Source organism: Falco rusticolus, chromosome 7 (genome assembly GCF_015220075.1).
Source record: "Falco rusticolus isolate bFalRus1 chromosome 7, bFalRus1.pri, whole genome shotgun sequence".
NCBI classification, from domain to species: Eukaryota; Metazoa; Chordata; class Aves; order Falconiformes; family Falconidae; genus Falco; species Falco rusticolus.
The window spans coordinates 42,738,692-42,759,774 of record NC_051193.1 but is presented as its reverse complement, the minus strand read 5'-3'; the positions used below and the strand labels follow the sequence as shown (position 1 = coordinate 42,759,774).

Genomic DNA, 21,083 nt, shown 5'->3' with positions numbered 1-21,083 from the left:
TAATGCATGTTGAACAAAAGCAAGCGATCTTTATTCCCAATTCAGTCACATCTCCTGAACAGCGAATGATTCTGCAGCGTTTCTCAAAAGCCTTGATTTGCACTAACATGGCGAGGTGGTGCAACCGCACAAGCAGGAATGTGCAGGCTTCCCTAGGCTGGCACATTGGGATGACACAAGTCCTTCCTAGACGGTTGGGAAGAAAGTCTGCTGGGTCCACCCAGGCCTATTAGCAAGCCTTACCAAGACAGTGTCCTCCTACAACCTAGGATGCAAACACTTAGGTCTGGGGCAACTCCTTTCACACAGGTACCTACAAGCTGGAAACAAATGGACAGGATTGAAACTAGCACATAAACAGAAAGGTGCCCATTCAAAAAAAAACCCCACACCCTCTTTTCTTTTACATCTTTTTGAAAATTCCAGGGCAGATGCTCTCAGGCCATGTATTTGTGCCTGCAAGGGAGCCAGCCACCTGGGGGATTTGAATAAAGACCATCTGCTCCCAACCCTGAGAGAGGGCCAGCAGGTTTTCTGGAAAATAAAGGAAGGGAAAGCCCGAGCACCACCTGTGCATCCTGGGAGCCTCCCTGTGTCAGAGCCAGGAGACCCCTCTGCTCTCACAGGGCGACAGTGGGTGGGAAACAGATGGCAGGACTCAGGGAGAAGGCAGGCAGAGGGATTAGGAGACACAACAACAGTAAAAGGAGGATCAAGGTACAAAGACCACAAATTATTAAAAAAAAAAAAAAAGAGGGGGGGTAGGAAGGATGTCAGAGAAAACAGGAACAAGACAGTCCAAGCATGTGAAATCTTGAGCTTTTGCCACTTCTTTCTGCACATCTCTACTTTGATGCTCCTCCAGCAGAGGAGAGGGCGTGCCAGCACGTGTAGTGCTACACGTGGCAGCTGGTGGATGTGCAGAGAAGGTGGAAAGGGGTGAAACACAAGTGCCATTTTTCCCAACTGTCGCAACATCCTGAGTGTGAAAAGCTGAATGCTAGATTTACACTACTGGGGCAGTGTTTTGTTATTAACTTTACATTTTATGAACCTTTGTGCTTCTGGAGGATTGTGAAACAAAATAAGGAAGGAAACCAGACATGAAAAAATACCCCACTGAGAGTAGACATCTTTTATGATTTTGATATAAAACAGTTTCTATAGACACTTGTTAGCATGGACTTCAGGCTCTCATTCACAAACTTAACGTGTGATTTGAAAAGGGGATCTAAATAGCAAAGCTTTTTGAAGAGACAGAAATGAGCCTACTTCAGGCAAATAAAACCTCATTTCCATTCTTGGTCTGAAAAAAGTTAAAATTCCCCCCCTCCCAATTAACTATGACTGTTTCAAAGGATTAACTGCCATCAGTTTCCAAGTACACTCACTAGCTGTGTTAAACTAAGCATGTCTAGGAAACTAAGGAATTAAACAATGTCTCTAAATAGAGTTTCAGGACCAGTACTGTGTACTGATATTCCTTGTGTGGGCACATGAATGAGTTGCCATTTATAAGGCATGCTAAAACCAGAGGTAATTATAAAAGGTGATTACAGTGACTGTGTAGATAATAAATATGCTGATGATTCTCACACAGAGCACAGGGGGATTTGTGGTGCAGTAATGAATTCAAAAAGCTGTTCAGCAAGAAAAAACACAGAGGAAGAGAAAAACAGAGAGGAAATTTAATAGTAGTAGCTGTCTATTGTACAGTGCAGTGAAGAGAACAAATCCTGCAACATCAGCTGCATAGTTCTGCAAGTCAGATTCCCGGGAAAATTTTATAAATCCTTTAATTAAACTTTCAAGTTTCTTTTCAGTTCCCTATATTTTAGAAAAGTCAAAGCCTTCATCTTCTCACAAATATTTTTGCAACTTCTATGCCCATGGCCAAATGAACTGAAGCACAGATTTGCCACAGCCTAGAACAAAACAATTTAGAGGACGTGAAAGCAAGTAAAATTCCTAAACCCAGCAGACATGTGCCTTCTCCTATGCAAAAGCCCGACTGCTACTTCATTTTTATTTTTATTGCTGGCAGCTCTGTTTTTCCGATAGCCTCATGTTCAAAGCAGAGCTGCAGAAGCCCTGTCCCAACTGTTGAGTACCAAATGAGAGCTAAATAGCAAGAACAGCATTCTTAGCTTTAGAGCTGTTCAGTTCATAATTTAACACACGTAACAACACTTTTGGCTGTGTTTTAGAAGGGAAAAGTGAGATTTGCAGATAGCACTGGTGAACAGACAGCTCTGAAAAACACGTATAGCAAAACATCACATGGGCTCTTTACAAGGAGTAAGTCACTGAAACTGTTACACAGTGAATCATACTGAATGATCTAACAGCTCTTTAGTCTTGGACCTATGGAATCAATAGTCATCAGGAGCCTTCCCATCTCAAACAGTACAAAGCCACACTCTTACCCATTCCATGCATGTGATTGTGGGATCTATTTTTCTTGCTCTGGTCAAGAGGAACCTTTCATTCAGATAACTTACCTACAGCGTAGAGAAGGCAAAACTAGGATTTCACCACTGCCTCTCAGACCCACCCCAACCCTGCAGACCGCCTGCACCTCACTCTCCAGCTCCCAGTACTCCTTGCATCGCCCCAGCACTGTCTCTGCAGATACCTCCTCCAGGATTCTCCTCCTACTCTCTGAGTCTCTGTCCTGGACTGGATAATGGATCCCGAAAGAGGTTGTTCCTCTACCATTGCTGTGGCTTTACAACACTTTTACAATAACTGTCTCCATCATTTCTTCCCTCCGTACTGCTGTCACCCCCAGTCTCCTCGATTCTCTGTGAGTTTCCCCTGGTGCTTCTCTGTATTCGTGCCAGAAGCACTGCTTCCTGTGCTGCTTTATCCTCACATCTCTATCTTATCTGCAGCCCTCCTTTAGCTCTCTCACTAACAGAGAGAATCACTCATTTCACTTGTTTTCTCCCCTCCCAAGCACCCCTGCCTTCCCCTCCCCCTGCAACACACTCAGTAACAAAGACATCAACCTGACAGTCACCTGGCCATCGCTCACCCACACTGCTCACTCCAGCCTATTCCTGCATTCAGCCTTTTGCAGTGGTTTTACTAACTTCTCCAACAGCCTTCTCCTCCCTGTTCCCTCTTTCCAAGCTTCCCATCAGCCCTCAGCCAGGTTCCTCTTCCTGAAGGAAGTTGTAGTTCTCCACTTCTCTAACCATTCCTTCAGCACATCTTACCAGTGACCATCTACTGAAGGGTAAGATCAAGATGAGGAGCTCTTGAAATCCTGTCCTTTAGAAACACATTCTTTGGAGCACGTGCATCTCAAGTCTGTCTTTGGTCACCACCTTCCTCTGTAGTGTCTAAGCCTGGACTGGTTCTCAAGACCATTGTGTAATATTGCTAAGCAAGAACTTCCTATTTTTTATACACACCCACACCATTAGTTTTAGACATCGAGAAGTTACATTTTTGCATTCTTTATCGTCTCTTCCTGTGTTCTGAATAATGCCAATGCAAAGTCAGCAATGGATAAAATACAAATTTTAGAAGACTGCATTTTTAAAATAAACAAAAACCACAAAAAACAAACCAAACCAAACCACCACATTTTAAAAGATGTCAGAAAGCGAAGCAAAGAAGCTGGAAGAAAGGAACACATGGAGGACCGATATCTTTCCTACAAGAGACACATCAGGTACTTTCTTCTAAGAAAGATCGATCTAAGGTACTGAAAAAAAACCAGCAGGTCAATGATGGGCAATTACAGCTAAATACAGGACAGTTTTCAAGTGCACAGCTTCCCCAGGAGCCAACACTATGGTTAATGCATTATGAGCCTCCTGCCAGCTGTCGCTCAGGAATGGCCATGACAAGAAACCAGCCAGCCTTTTCCATTGACACTTTGCCAGCAGAGACACTGCCTTGTTGGCCCAGACATCTCTATTCACTAGCATTCTTGACACTAGCAGCCCAGGCTCTGTCCATTCCCCATATGACCAAGAAAAGCAACAGCTCCTCTGTTTCTATTTTCTTTTCCACCCATGACAGTAGCCTGTACAGAAGAATTAAGACTGGCATTGCAGATTTTAATCTGCCAGCTGAAGTACATGCCTTACTCACAGCTTGATGTTACTGCAGAAGCGCCAAGACTATGAGCTTCAGTGGTCCAGCATTTTTAAGTCAATATTCTTTTCTGATATAAACACCTTTTTTGTATGTATACACACTAATGCTGCTAAGAGCAGCAAAATAAAAGCTTCAGCCAAGGTTTCTACCATTTGTTTGTCCTGGAGATGCCAACTACCCCATCACTGCTGACAGGGTTCATCCAGTTTTCCTTCTTTGGTAAAAACAAATACATTGTGCTTGGCACTAGCATAGGACTAAGGCAGAGAAAGAATGGGCATGGAAAAGAAAGTAAAAACCACAGCAACAAAACCTTTCATTTCAGAAATGTGGTTCTAAGGAGAAATCAACTTTGTTTTCAGACTAAAGAGCTTTAATTTTGTCTCACCAAACACAATGGACTCTGGACATGAGCTCACTGGCTTCCAGGTCACTTTTGATGTGATACTTCATGTGACAGATGTCCTTGCATAGACAACTAGGCCAGATAGATGTTTTTCTCCTTTTCCATTCTCTTCCTCACTGTTTTTCCAATTTGTCATATATGTACTTTTCTCTCCACATATTTTTCTTACCACACTTCATTTGCAACAGTTTCCTCGCACTTTAGGGCAATTCTACAATAGCCTTCTGGCATGTACATATTGGTACACCTGAACTGATCATACAAGCACAGAGGACAGAAAAGCTGGAGGACAAATGATTCACCTATGGCAGACTACATCCTGGGTCACTTGCAGCAAGGAGTGAAGAAACAGGACTTTCAGCAAACAGTTGCTGCTCTAGCTTTGTTAAGAAATCACTATGACATGTGTGTGACATGCAAACACACAGATATATTTCTATGTACAGGTATGTAAATATAGATGTTACATATTAGATACATTGAACTGTGAGACTCAGAGGTACTATTTGTAGTTTGGCTACAAACACATATAGTTAAAAACATGTTTGTAATTTGGCCTGTTAGGAGACTGGTTGGCAGAGTTCCTTGGGAGGCAGCTCTGAAGGGGTAAAGGAGCTCAGGAAGGCTGGACATTCTTCAAGAAGGAAACCTTAAAGACACAGGAGCAAGCTGTCCCCGTGTGACAAAAGACAGCCAGCAGGGAGGACTGGTCTGGGTGAACAGAGCGCTCTGGCTGCAACTTGGGGAAAAAAAGGAGAGTTTGTGACATTTGGAAGAAGGTGCAGGCAACTCTGGAGGACCACAAGGACGTTAAGAGGATATGCAGGCAGAAAATCAGAAGGGGCAAAGGCAAACAGAAGTTAATCTGGTTATTGCCATAAAAGACAGTAAAAAAGTATTTGTATAAACACATTAGCAACAAAAGGAGGGCTAAAGAGAATCTCCATCCACTACTGGATGCAGGAGGAAACACAGTGACAAAGGATGAGGAAAAAGCTGAGGTACTTGATGCTTTCTTTGCCTCTGTCTTTAATATAAGACCAGTTCTCAGGGTACCCAGCCCCTCGAGGTGGAAGACAGGGACAGGGAACAGAATGAAGCCCCCATAACCCAAGGGGAGATGGTCAGTAACCTGTTACACCACTTAAGACACACACAAGTCTATGGGGCCAGATGGGATCCACCCCGGGTGCTGAGGGAGCTGGCAGAAGCTCTCACCAAGACACTGTCAATCATTTATCAGCAGCCCCGGCAAACCAGGGAAGTCCCTGCAGATAGGAGGTTAGCCAACCCGACACTAGTCTACAAGAAGGGCAGGAATGAGGATCCGGAGAAACTACAGGCCTGTCAGCCTGACCTGGGTGCCGGGGAAGGTTATGGAGCAGATCAGCCCGAGTGCCATCACGTGGCACGTGCAGGACAATCGGGGTTCAGGCCCAGCCAGCATGGGGTTATGAAAGGCAGGTCCTGCTTGACTAACCTGATCCCCTTCTATGACAAGGTGACCCGCTTAGTGGATGGGGGAAAGGCTGTGGACATTGTCTACCTGGACCTTAGGAAAGCCTCTGACACCATCTCCCACAGCATTCCCCCGGAGAAACTGGCTGCTCGCGGCTTGCATGGGTGCACTCTTCCCTGGGTAAAAAACTGGCTGGATGGCTGAGCTCAAAGAGTGGTGGTGAGCGGAGTTACACCTGGCTGGGGGCCGGTCACAAGCGGTGTTCCCCAGGCCTCAGTACTGGGGACAGTGCTGGTTAGTATCTTTATCAATGATCTGGGTGAGGGAATTGAGTGCACCCTCAGTGAGTTTGCAGACGACACCAAGTTCATCTTGGTGGAGGGCAGGACGGCTCTTCAGAGGGATCTGGACAGGCGGGACCCATGGGATGAGGCCAGTTGTATGAGGTTCCACAAGGCTCCATGCCGGGTCCTGCACATGGGTCACACCAGCCCCACACAGCGCTACAGGCTGGGGGCAGAGTGGCTGGAGAGCTGCTGGTGGGAAAGGGCCTGGGGGTGCTGGTCAACAGCCAGCTGAATACAAGCCAGCAGTGTGCCCAGGCGGCCAAGGCAGCCAACAGCATCCTGGCTTGTATCAGACACAGTGTGGCCAGCAGGACTAGGACAGTGACTGTCCCCCTGTACTGGGCACTGGTGTGGCTATCTCAAATCCTGTGTCCAGGTTTGGCCCCTCACTGCAAGACAGACCCTGAGGTGCTGGAGCGTGTCCAGGGAAGGGCAATGAGGCTGGTGAAGGGTCTGGAGCACAAGTCCCATGAGGAGCAGCTGAGGGAACTGGGGCTGTTTAGCCTGGAGAAAAGGAGACTCGGGGGAGACCTTATCACTCTCTACAACTACTTGAAAGGAGGCTGTAGCAAGGTGCGGGTCAGTCTCTTCTTCTCAGTAACAAGCAATACGACAAGAGGAAATGGCCTCAAGGGAGGTTTAGATTGGATATTAGGAAAACTTTCTTTACCAAATGGGTTCTCAACCATTTCCCTGGGCAGCCTGTTCCAATGCCTGAGTCAAGATCCCTGGAGGTGTTTAATAGATGTGTAGATGTGGCACTTAAGGATATGGTTTAGCAGTGGACTGGGCAGTGCTAGGTTAACAGTTGGACTTGATGATCTTAAAGGTCTTTTCAAACCTAAACAGTTCTATGATTCTATTCTAATTTAACACAAGAAAACAAATACAATTTTTATTTAACATTTCAGATGAGGGGGGTGAAGAACCCAATAAACTACTCACCAGAAAGAGGATCTTTGCCAATCATTAAAACATTTGGTAAATTCATTACAATCAGCTGCTGAAGGACCTCCTAAACAAAAGAGAAGAACAGGCAAAGCTCAGTATGAAGGAATCCAAATCAATCACACCACAAAGAATACAGAACACCATCGATTACAAAGCTTTTAAAATACTGGCAGGTCAGAGGTCACAAGAGGAAGCCCCACTTGACAGAGAAATCAGTATTTGAAGACAGCATCAAGTTGCACAGCTAACATACCCTAATTGCGTCCTTTAACAATGGCTAATATAGAACTTAAAAGGTCCCATGGCACTAATCAGGATAAATGCACAGCCATGCCAGGCACACCAATCAGTCATGCCGTTACCCCAGGCATGACCTGTATTCATTTGATGTTCAACATACAGCTGCTGTCACATTTCAGGGCATATAAATGCAGCTGGTTCAAAGGTACCTAAGCCATTCTGTTAAGTTTGAGTAATTCAAATAATTGGTCAAATTATTTCATGGGTCTGAGATTTTAATGATGGGCTGGGGAAATGGGTGTGGGAGAAAGCTATTGAACAGGCATCTAGCACTGCTCAGAGAAACTGGATTTAAAATTCTAGATTTGTGTTGTTTTTAATGGGGACTAAAACAGATTTAAGTATGTCATGAACCTCACTTAAAGGTCATTTTATTTTGGGGAAGGTGAGAGAAAGGAGGTACGCTGCTTGGTCAGATTCAACATCTGAATGTCAGCTGCCTGAAGCTACTCCAAAATGACAGAATGGCCTTAAAGGAAAGGCTACAAGCCCTGGTGCAGGCAAAATCCTTGATGGTGGACAAATAAATGTATTACGATGGGGACTCTGCATTGTAATACAATCAGCCAGCAGTAAAATACAAAGCATGGGAGTGGAGTTGTTAGCTTCAACTTGCAGTTACCAGCATCCACTTGTGATGATCCGAAGAAAACATTTCTCAGGCAAGTATTTATTTCACATAAAAAGCGTGGGAAGAGAATGGTTGTGTGATTAACACACTGTGCTGGGATTCAGGAAACAAAGGTTCGCACACACAACTCCACCAAATGTTTGGCAAGTGCCTTTTCCCTGCTTGTTTCAACTTCCCAACCTACCTCTAGGCCACTGGGAGGGCACACGCATTGATACTTGCAGAGCATTCAGAGCCAGGGGGAAAAGTACTGCAGCAGAGCACAGAAACACATTTCCTGAAACAATCACCCATTCACCCAAACACTTCCCCTCTGAGTTATCCCATTGTTATTTCTTCGCTTTCAAAGTTACCACAGGAGGAAAATTAAGCCTAATTGAAAGAGGAAATATTTCTGTGAGCCTGCAGTATTTCATAAGTAATCAAGAGTGGATATTGTAACAAAAAAAGTTTTGGAGGTAACACATTTCATTATTTTTTCCTCTGATCCACACCCAAAACATACATGGAAGTATCTCCGCGTCACAGCTAATGGGGTTTTTAGTGCTGTTAAGAAGACAGCTCTACAGACCTTTATGCAACGTATGTTTGGCTAATGTGGACCAAGCATTCACCGAGTCATTAGCCAAATGCATTTTATAGTTTGAGCACTGGAGACACATTAAACTGTTTCTTTGCATCTGTTACCAAAACAGGTGCAAAACCTATTGGATTTAACAGCACATGGCTGGACTGCAGTATCTGCTATGACAACACAGCTTGGCACTGAGGTTTTAAACAGAAAAATCAGAATTCGCATATACCAAAGTATTGAGCTTTAACCAGCAATTTCCATGGGAAAAAAGAAAAAAGAATTGTGCTTCCAGTCACCCAGCGTGTGGAGCGGCACTGAGGCAGGAATGCATAAGGAATTTGCGTTGTCTTTGTGTAATCATCAGATCGCTAGCTATTTAACTGGCAGACACAAAAGATATTACAGCTAACCTTTATGCTGTTAACATTCCCATGAGCTCCTTCTGTAAAATTGAGTATACCATCCAACATAACCATGACTGAATGCTCTCATAACTGTTTGAACTTAGTATTTTCTGGCAAGAACCAGACAGTCATCAAACACTAGCAGAAAAGCCCCAAGTCTGCAAAGAGCAATTTCTTAATTCAGATTGAAAGATTCAAATTGTTGCAAGAGTTGATATTCTGACCCATTTATTTTTAAAAGAAATTATTTAAACAGATTATTATCTATATTGTTCCAAATGCCTTCACCTTCAGATTACTGCTTGTGATGATAATACCTAGCTATCATGCAGTGGATCTCACTGGTAGATCTCAACACTTTATAGAGGAAAGTCAATGTCATTGCCCTCCTTTTCCACGATACAGAAAGTGAATTAAAGAAACAAAGTTACTTCTGTTTCATAAACTATCCTCTGTTAACAGGGATGTATCAATTAACCATCCACACACAGCTACAACGCATTTCATCTCACAGTTAACTGAAAGCTCTTACACTGACACTGATGAATGTAGCTCAGATTTTGTTTGGACTAAACACAAAGTTACTAAGGCTCAGCTGACAGGAGGGGATTGCCTCAGTAGCTGGGATAATGTGACCATGTCTTGGGTCCATTGCTAAAAATCTCACATCTGGAAACAGAACCAAATTCCTCTCCCCTAACAGCAAATCCAGAATTCTTCAACTACTGTCACTTATCAATAATTTGTTTTCCTTTCCTTACCTGAAGCAAAAATAACACAGGTTGACAAGTGAAATGCTGTGCCTCAGTTGAGCCTCTCTGGTTCCCTCACCATCTTACCATCCCACCCTGACGACCCCACAAAGAGAAATTCGGGCTTCAGGCAGGGAGCTGTGTTGCTACAGCCTGTGAACCAGCACCGAGGACCAAAGGCTCCAAAGACCCAACTGTCCCCCAGGATAAGCTACACTGGATGGTGGGTTGGACCTGGACACGCTGCTGAAGCCCAGCCAGCAAAAGAGACTGTAGATAAAATGCAACATTCCCCCACAAGGGCAGCAATTGTATTATATAATAAGGATGGTGTTATGCTTGAAATCAAACACAGCTGCAAGACCCTGCAGCAGAGGCAGAATTAGCATGTATGTGTCCTTCTGCCACAGGCGACCAGCATGGCTAGGGGCAGCACACCCAGCCAGGAGCTGCTGGAGAGCAAAGCAGGGTTTTCAAACACTTTAAATAGCCCACAAAACCCCTCAGTACTCCAGAAAGCAACTGTACAAGAAAAAAAACCCCAGTTCTTCCTGTGAAAAACCTTTTAATCATTTTTACAGCACAACTAAACCTTGGTTAAAACAGTAAAAGCTACAGCAACAACATATGGTAACAACTTCCCCGATTATTAGAACAATTAGAGTCTGAGCTGCCAGCTTTACACCTACACCATTAACTAACTTGGAGGCCAGCTACTGCAGGAATCATTTCCCTCAGACCACCGTTTGCCCTTTTTGTTTTGTCATTGCTAATGAGATTGCCATTAAAAAATAATGTTGGTATCGGAAGTGTTATTTAAGGAATCCAATTCAGAATAAATCCCCATCAGGCATCTGTGCAGCATCTGTAGGTGCCTGAAATGCCCCTCTGCCAAAGGCCATGATATTTTAAGCTTGAAGAGATTTGTCCAAAACCTCAGCTCTTTTTACAGCAGCGATGATTGCAAGAAGGGATGATGCTTCTAGCTGGCAGGTCAACACCCAACACCATTGTAAAATATAAAGATCAACAGTCAAGTCTTACACTACTTGAGCCAGACCCCCAAACTGAGTCAAAAAAGCCCAAAAAAGGTTTCTGCATGCAGAGTTACATGACCCTGTACTGATTGAGAGGGCTTTAAGTGAAGGTCAAACTGGGTGTTCAGTCCTTGATCTTGTCTTTGATCAGTCCTTGCCCAAAGCATGAAGCAGGCTGAGACAATCAGCTGATCTGAGCAACAAGAAGGATACTGCCTAAGCCAGAGGTAAATTTTGCTGAAAGCAGCTAGGCACTCTAGGACTGGTACCCCAAGGATTCAAAAACATTACTAAAGTTACCTAGAAATCACGAGATTAAACATAAATAAATACTGTGCTCTCATTAGCAGCCTTCTGGCATCTAAGCCCTGGCTGCACACTTACTTCACATTTACAAGCTGTTTGCAATTACTTTGTTAAGAAAGGAGCTTAAAAAAAAATAGAGCTGAAAATTCCCCCGTATTGATTCTAGCAGTCGACGGCTTCAAGAAAAAAAAAAAAAAAAAAGAAAAAAAAAACAACCACACACAAAACCAAAACACACCACACAAAAAGACCCTCACCAAGACAAGTACAAGACCCAGGATAAAATTCTAAGCAGTGAGTTAAGTGCTTAGGCGTATTAAGAGCATGAACAAACATAATTGTTCCATCTAAATTTCCTAACCTGCTTCTGGAATGCTGAGGCACATTTTACCTACTCTTTTTATCCTTCCAAGATCACACACCCCGGATGTTTGCTCTCTGCCTCAGATCATCAGAAAAGATGCAGCAGCAGCTCCCACACTCAAGTCACCATGGTCATATATTAACGTTTTATTTACCTGTAACAGGGTAAGTGGGCCCCTTGTAATTTTGTAGGAACAAAGTCTTCTTGGTCCATACTACACTTCAATACACATTTACTTCTTAAAAATACATGTGCAACAGCATGGAATAAAATGGTCTTAAGGTATTATTCTTGGCTGTATTTTTTAAGTGCCAATGTAAGCAAGCCAACAGCTCTTGCAAACAATGCATTGCTAGGAAAGGAGTAGGTAAAATTGTCCTTTCCATGGCTGAGAGACCAGACAAACACAAACTACATAAAAACTTTCCCCTGCACTGCAGTACAGCACAGCATTAATGTACGGTAACTACTAGCTTCTCATGCAGAATCAAATTAACCTCTGCCTGAATCCTAAACAAGAAGCAAGTGCTAAATAAATTATGTAAGAACAGCGGCAGTCTACCGGCCATTGTAATTCAGTGCTCAAGCCAAGCAATTCCATTTAAGTATATTGCTTGGCTATAAAATGTTAATTGCCCAGCTGACTGGAAGCCAAATGGTGCTCTCCTACTTAAAATGCCCACGAGGAAAAACCATCACCAGCTTTATTTATACCAGCAAGAGCAAACACTACCCTAGCCAGGGAATCTGGCTTACATTTCAGCTGGAACTCAGGCCAATGAAGCAGGAAAGTTCAGCAGAGTCCTACCTGTTCAGCAAAGCCAACATCTTTCTCCGATAACCTCAGTATGGATATGATCTCGCTAACATCCTTGGAGTAGGAAACAACTGGAGGAGGACACATTACACTTGGATAAGGTCTCAGCAGGAGTCAGCAGCCATCTGCACCAGCTCAGAGCCTCCCAGCACCAGCATGAGGTGGCAGCTTTGCCTCTACACATCTTAAGGTACTTTTGGATGCTACCACAAAGACAGGCTGGGAGCTGTGTTTCTCAGGCAAGCTGTACTCCAAGTCCAAGGGACAAATGAACTCAAGCCTTTCTGGAATCAGAATTTTAAAAAAGAGTGAACACTCACTGATGGACAAGTTCTAACATCAAAACATTTTAAACAAATTGAGTCACAAAAGTTGTTTTTTAAGTACGGGGTTTCAAAGCTTCCAGTTTATTTTCAATATAATAATGAAAACAAGTTATTCTGCAGCCTACAACAAGGAGGTTATGTTTTAAAAGAAAAAATATTTGTCTTCCAATATATATAATTTTTAAGGGATTTTTTTTTTATTATTTCGCTATGAGGAATGGTGTGAGGGAAATTTATAGCAAGATTCTGTAAACTGTACAACAGGGTCCCACAAAAGATTAGACAAGATGAAACAAGTCGTTGCTGGGGAATGACAAGGAAGCGAAACACAAACAGGTCTTTTATTGAGAAGTTTTCCACGTACATCTTACCATGCGAGCATGCCTGATGACACTACACATGTGACTCAGCACTCACTGTTTCCCTGCCAACACATCATATACATGATAAAATTTGATTAAGAACTTTGCTCATCTCTGCAACAATTGTATTCGTTAAGTGACAGACTGAAGGATTAACTGTCTTTAAAGGGATTTTTTTTTTCTCCTGAAAACCAGCAAATTACAAAGCATGCTTCTGAAGACCCTTCAAGTGGAAACCCAAAGGCCACTAAAATAACTGTTGCCTCATCTGCTGAAAATAATCAGTTCTGACAACTGTAGACTGGAATCTCAGTGGGAGGGGATGTGAAGGAATCATACCTAGTCTTAGCCATGCTCAGCATGTGTGGGGTGCAGATATACATTCAGTATTTTTTTGTCATTTGGTGTAAATATACAGTATATAAGATCAGGTTTTGTTACAAAAAAATTACACATATGCAATTTGGATAGCACAAAGTATCATATAAAAAAACCCAACACCTAGAAAGGACTCTGGCACAACTATCCACCTAATTCATTGTTACAGCTCAGGTTTTGTTATTTGTATTAGAGTAGTGGAGAGGCCCCAGCCCAGAGCAAAGCCTCATCCACTGCAAGCTGTAAAGATACATAGTGAGACAAACCTGGAACAAAGAGCTTGTCATATATATGTAAGGCATAAATAGGCTGACAAAAAAATAGTAACAAGCAAAGGAAGGAAATGAAAGTAAGATTCCCTGGTTATAATGTGATCCATTGTACACACTCTTGCTGCTTTATGAACTGGTTAAATGAACTGCTCCAGGCTGGCACAGAACTAGATCACTCCAGACCATCAGAGGGCAAGGCAAGTCCTGATAAAAGTATTTGATTTAAGATCAATTCAAATTGTTTACAGTGCACATTGTTTACAAGGTGTAACAAAAATTCTATGTATATTTAAATAAAGGTATTTTTATATATGTAAAAGTATTTTAGGACACAGTTTTACTTCTAGCCCAGTAGAATAAATAACAGAGAAACTTCACCCCCACACACCTGTTTCAGAGGAAATAGGTTTTTTTTAATCAAACTAAATTTAAAAAAATGTGCATTTACTTCTAAAGTATGAAGTGTTCAATAGCTATGTAACAGCAGATTTGCTACCCTAGTTTCACTGACTCCAAGATGAATCACTTATGCTAATACAACATACAGCTCTATTTGTGCCTGGTGGCAATAGTGATTTGACCCAGAGAGGAGAAAATCCAATTGTGGAGCACTGTGCTCTGCTTTTATTGCCAGCAGCACCTTTGACTAATTTACCTAGTTTGCTGAAAATAAAAAGCCTATTGATTTATCCTCAACTACTCTCTTCAAATCATGTGCAAGTGACTTCACATGTTTATAACAGTATCCAGACAAATTACTCACGACTTCTATTTTATTTCACATTAGATTTGTCCTGGGGTGGTTTATGCAGTAACAGGGAATATGAAATGTGCTGTGTTAAAGGCCTGTCACTTTACATTACAAATATAACCAGCTAAAATGCAATCCATCTGTTGAACACGCTTCCAGCTAATCTATGGTGGTCTCCAAGGGCCGTAATAATTTAGCCTAACACACATTAAAAAGAAACCCCACAGGCCATCAGAACAGACTTGAAGCACTTCTGAATTCTCTAAAACTCAGCACCAAGCACACTCACTTGTTTTTAAAGGAAGTCAGTCTTCCCATACACAGTTTAAGCATATTTTGCTGGGATAATAAAGACAAAAGTTTTCATATCAAACTAAAACTGCACAAGTATATTTCAGCTTTTAACACTGAAGCCTGACCACAATACATTAGCCATGCAGAACTCCAAAGAACAAACTGCTCCACCGCCCATGTTCAAAAAAATTTAAATGAGAAAATTTACAATATTAAAATACCACTCACCATCAAGAAAAACACCAATACAATAAAAGCACTTCTAGAAAAATTACACGTAAGGTGTTTTCTACTATTTCCCTTTGTACAAGTATCTCTAAGACTTGTGGGTTTTATATATATATACACACACCCTAAATGGGCAAATGATACTAGTTCACATAAAATACATTTAATTCATTAATACAGTTTCTATACTGCCATGAAAGAGTGCAAAATGATTAACCCAAGGCAAGCATATGGCAAGTCGTGGGGCTTAAAGGTTCAGAGCTACAGATCTGCATTGTAACTTCAACACTGCAATATAAGTCCCAGGCTCTAAAAAAATACCAAGAACTCCAAAGAAGCAGCCACCCACTGGGGTGACAATCATAATGCAATGTCTGAAAAAAGAGCAGCCAAAAGTACAGGAATAACAAAGGAGTTAAGAGACAGGAAGATGTAGGAATATTAGTTACACATCACAGCAATATTGCTTTCCTAAAGATGAAAAATGAGCAGAAGCTGCTTCTGTAGTATACTTCTCTAGTATAAATATATGCATATTTTGCACTTTTGTCAGTATCAAGTAATCTACTAGTGTAAATGTCACTTGAAAGAAAGATGCATCTGGGGGAAAACTCTGTAAAACAAACTGTTAATCCCAGAAGAGGAATGTGTGACAAGAACCATTTTGAGATTCTCTAGTACAAATATTGAAAAGTCAAACCAAAGCCAATTGTTTAAATAAGAAAACAAATCTGTGAAACTAGAAAGAAATTAATGAAGCAGGGAGGGGACACACGAGAATGGGATACTTTCAGGATTTCTAATGAATTCCTTGTTATGAACAATATTTTAGTAGCAAACAGAAGGCGTAACAGATGCAACCGAGCTCAATGTGAGTGTATGAGTCAATTTTCATCAGTGACTAAGGGTAATATTAAGCAAAACAAACATCCAGGTTGGTTGTTACTAAGCTGATACTCTTACATCCTGTTCGAAGCAGAACTTGCTAGTAATTTTCAGTCTACCCCTCAGTCCCCAAAACCAACAAGCCGCTTTACCCTGCCATCCTTATTAACACCGGGTAACGTCGTACTGTCTCAGTAACCCACTCGATTGCTGTGGGGTCAGATCAGAGAAAAGTATTCCTCATTGTTAGCAAAAGGTGCCATGCCTCGCCTCCACTACATCCAAACATCCTCAGAGCTGCTCCAATATGAAGTAGTTAAATGCTGAGAAACAAGCACAAACATGCTCAGTTTTTCCAGGATCACACTCCCTGAATAAACAAGTTTTAATTCATGTTACGTTTGAGAAACTTTTATGGATGGTACTGGAGAATGCACAAAACACCACCGAGAAACTGAGGAACAGTATACACATGAACAGCATTGAGGCAGTGATGACCAACAGAGATTTTACAGGATAACACACTTATGTATTGGTTAACTCACTTTGAAACGCATGAAAAAACTCTGCCTGAAACTCAAGAAAAAATGGTAATCCCAAGACAATTTTTTCCTCCCAGTGAAGAAAAGGGTTGTGACAGTGCTTAAGGAATACCAGAGAACTGAGCAACTGGTCTGTTAGCACTTGGTCCTGCTCTCTCACCCAACCCTCTACCATGTACATATATGTGAAGAAAAAAAAATTAAAAATCAATTAAGTTTAAACTGATTAATTTCCAGAATCTTATTTAAAGATTTTTAACCATGAGTTTTCAACAAACAAACTTTCTCATGCTTGGGCAGCTTATGGGCCACCTAGTATTGAACAAGAAATTAACATTTCATTAAGAGTGCAGTCACTACGTCATCAGTTTATTATCTAACTTCAACAGAGGACAGCAGCATGGGCAAGAAAAAGGTCTTGCAGCATTTGCAGACAACCGTGCAAAAATCCATGCTGGATTTACCAGGAAAGCTTTCAGCTGGTCTGAAGGGAAGACAGAAAGAGTAGAAGAACAAGCTATTCTACCCTGCAAGGATGCCTGACCAGACAGTAAGATGCTATGGGACAAATGAGGTGGCTGGGGAAGTATAGGGAGGGAAAGGTGGTATTGACAGTATCTGTAGGTTAAAATAAAAACAAAGGAGCTCACACATGCTACCCATCTGATTACATTAGCTGCTTTCTCATTCATCTCCTGCAACAACCTGACCTCATCACAGAGCTCTCTTGCAGACAAACCCCTGTTACCAACCAGCTGAGACCTCAAGTACCAGTAATGCAGAGAGTCCTCAGTTCAGGCACACCCCTGTTAAACACTCCCAGGAAACTTTAAGGGGTATCATTGCATGATAAATGTTATGAGTTTTCCAATTATTCTGAAGCAGAATTTATATGCAACATCATTATCAATATAATCTAATGTACCCAATACCAACACATTCAAGGAACACCCAGACAGTCCCTCCCTACCCAGAAGATTTGCCACTGTAGTAACAGTCTGCAAACTTTTTCTTAAGGTGGGTAGAGGAAGAAGCTTCAAGTCAGATGGGATGGTTCTTCCACACACAAATGTACAGTGGTGTTTCTCTCTGTAGCAAGCAGATTGCCCCAGGCAGGTAACACCCAAGGGATTTCAAAGACCATCAATGCTTCCTGCAGTGTACAGTGGAGAAGCCGCAGTAAATTTCATGTGGCTTCCCCAAACTAACCTAAGCAGCCTAGTGAAAGAAAACAGTCCCAGCATTTAGTGTCAATCACCAGTTTTACCTTTAGCACTGTGCTGTAGTTGGGGGTGAGGTGGGGGGTGTAGGACAACACCTCACAGAAATTAACAGTGGTAAAAACTAATGGTGAATAAAGTGGGAAGGGGCAGCAAGAGGAAACGGGGGTCATGCCCTCAAAATAGCCTCTAGGCCTCTCATTGTTCCCTTTCTGGATTTCCTACACTCATTTGTTTTCAAAAGCAAACAATCTATCTATCTGCAGTTACTGGGTCCCCCTTGGAGGGGGGAACAGTTACCTACAGGGAGGAGACACAGACATTTGCAGTTAACACTTGGCTATTCAGAGTTTACTGCCAATAATTTGCACCTCAGCAGAGCAGGCACTTACCAGGTCAGGCTGCCAGAACAGCCTCCCTGGTTTTCCCAATTTGCTGCCACTGAGCAGTTGACAAAGGAGCCTCCTCCTTGGTTCCACCCCAAGACGACCTTTCCCTGGTATCTGATCACTTTATGAACGGCCAGCCTGGAGCTACCATAACCAAACGGGGTGGTGCTTCACCACACTTAGTCCTCAGCACCGACTCAAGACAAGAGTCCAAGAGGGTACCTGGGACAGCCCCAGTACATCCTCAGTCCCAGGGCACCAGGGCTCAGGTCCCAATCTGTGCCATCCCCATCTCAGCCAAGTTCACTTGCTGCCCCTGCCTTTTTGGCATCACATAGGAACAGAAATACTATGCTCTAGAAAAAAATGGATATACACATATGTATCTATATGCATATATACACACACAGTTATGTGTGTATATATACATGTTTCTGCTACTCCTCCCTGCTTTTACTCTGGAATTACTACACTGCTCAAACCTGGGACAAGCAAAATCCTTCTGGAAATGCCATTAGATTTGCCATACATAAGACTGCCCCATCTTCAAGTATTTAGAAACCCATGGCTCAGCAGCAAGAACACTAGATTTTCACGCCACACCACAAAGCAACAAGATGGCTTCTTAAACATGAAAGTCTGCAAAATAGTAAAGAACAAGCATGACACCAAGGTTAGTCTTTCAAGGGTCAAGAAAATTCAGTTATTCAAGCTATTTTGAATCTGAGAAATCACGCAAAAAATGAGGTGCCCCAACATTTCCTTAAAAAAAAAAGAAAAAGAAAAGAAAAAAGGGAAAAAGTGAACACTCAAACATATTGAACAAGTACGGAAAATCACAACACAAGGTGCTGTGGTACATTAAGATTTTAAAACTGCAATTATTGAACTCTCCCTTACGACTGATTCATCCTCTACATACTTACAAAACCCAGTCCCCATCCATGTTCTATTTCGCATGTACAAGAGAAAATAATTAACACTTAGCAGTGAAAACCCACCAAACCACAATGAGTCCACAATCACAGGACAACAAAGATCCCTTTGCTGTTGCAACTGTACAGCACGGGAAATACTTCCTAGGCAAGAAGAGAGTTATGGCAAAAAAAAAAAGCTGCAAGAAAGGAAAAAGTCACTTCCAACAGCTGCCACATTTCACCTATACACAGAACAGGAAATAGCCAATGTCCCTGTGTGGTAGTTGTTGGGCAAATTTATTTATCAACATCAGTCCAGACTATGCATTCACACACATACTTGCAGGAGCAAACACTCTCTGAAGAAGAATTTTCAGTCTTGCCAGTTCTGAACAGTGCTCCTTTAAGTATCTGAAAGGACTGATTAACCCTGCTTAATACAATCTGTGTAATCTACTGTGAATCTTGCAGATAACTCAAAACTGTTAACATTAATTAAATCAGCAGAGCTTTACTCTCCTTGCTTCCCCACCACCCTCATACCACAGAGCTCAGTTCAAGAGTCCTCTAACTACAGCCCTAGCAGACAGCTTAGGCAGAGTTAAGCAGCAATGGCAAGCTTCTGATAGAGAAAACCTGGTTAAATAATTTGCGTGTTTTTAAAGAAAACTTTCTCTCCCCATTTAAATACTTTTCTTCATCAGTACTTGCTGGTAGTCACTGCACACAACATCCTGGGAATACCCATATCATAAGAAAAAATGTGAAGGGTGCAGTTTCATCCCAGAAGATTCTTTATGCCATCTGTGACAGAAATAGAGGTAAGCTGTTATCACTATTATTAACATTCAGGAAAGATTAACTTCTAATACTCCTGCTATGCCAGTTTTAAGGCTTCTGACCACTGGATTTTCTATGTAAACAAAATACAATTTCCTTTTAAGCCATGATGTTTAGCATTTGTATGAAAGCAAGTCTCATCTACCACGTGCTCATACAAAAGCCTCACCTATAACTGAAACAAAAAGCAACTTTCAAGACCTTGTATTTACCAAAAAAACAAACCCACAACAACTTAAAAATGGTCACAAGTTTCAAAACCAGCAGGAGCCCCCCAGATACATGGGGCTGCTCTGGCTACAGGCAGAAAAGGCAGAACTATGCAGACTACCAAAAACCTTTTCTAGTATTAGTGTCATGTTTCAATTCTACTTCTTAACATTCAGTATCTTTTAACGGCACGTGAAGGTGGCAGGCATGTATGTTTTTAGGCAATTTCCAAGCTGCTTCACACATAGGTTCTATCCATTACCTAAAGCAGCAGAGCTCAGGTTCACTATTTAAGCAACATAGTCGAGGGAAACTTAATATGGCTTATCGAATGACTTACACTCCCTATCAACCAGATCACAAAACAACAGCAGTGCAACCGTGTTGGACTGGCCTCTCAGCTAGATGAAAGCAGAGGAGGGGGTAAATCCCCAGAAAGATTGCTGGGCAAGACCGATTCAAACCTCAGGCTGCAGAGAGCAGCACCACCTCCTCCAGCCTACATCTTGCACATGAGGGTTGCTTTGTTCTGTGAAAATAACGATTATTAGAATTTTTGAAGACACAGGTTACAAAAAAGGTTATATTGTTGCAACTACTGAGCAGCAGATCTAAGCTTAGCAGCCTCCAAACCATGCTAAACCTCCTTGCTGGTCTGGAAGAAGTCTGACTCCTCAAAGCAGCCTCAGAAGAAATTTTAAGGGGACCTATGATCAGAGAAAGGTAGCACAACCGACATTTTATCAGCAGACGGACTGTTTACACCCTTCACCTCAGTAAAGCACAAAACCTTAGCAAGGAGATTCAGCTGTACAACAGGGAAAGGAACAATGCTAGGTCCACTGCAAACTCTGAAATGCTGATGGCTTTAAGTGCTGGAGTAAAGACTCTCTTGTTCTGGTTTACACACAGCTTTTCACATAACTTGCTAAAATGGCTCTGCATAATTGTTTAAACATACTTTGGGGGAGGCATTGAGTTACTTTGACAAACCTGTTTTTTGCTGCA

General features: G+C 42.2%; 1 protein-coding gene across 2 annotated transcripts in view; it reads right to left on the bottom strand.

The window, feature by feature from the left end:
- Window positions 1-21,083, bottom strand: part of CCDC88C (coiled-coil domain containing 88C) — a 102,132-nt gene that overhangs the window by 54,129 nt on the left and 26,920 nt on the right. For both annotated transcript variants that reach the window (XM_037394618.1, XM_037394620.1), the window contains exon 4: window positions 7,271-7,340. In XM_037394618.1, the coding sequence (XP_037250515.1) occupies window positions 7,271-7,340 (70 nt within the window). The remainder of the gene's footprint in view (window positions 1-7,270; window positions 7,341-21,083) is intronic.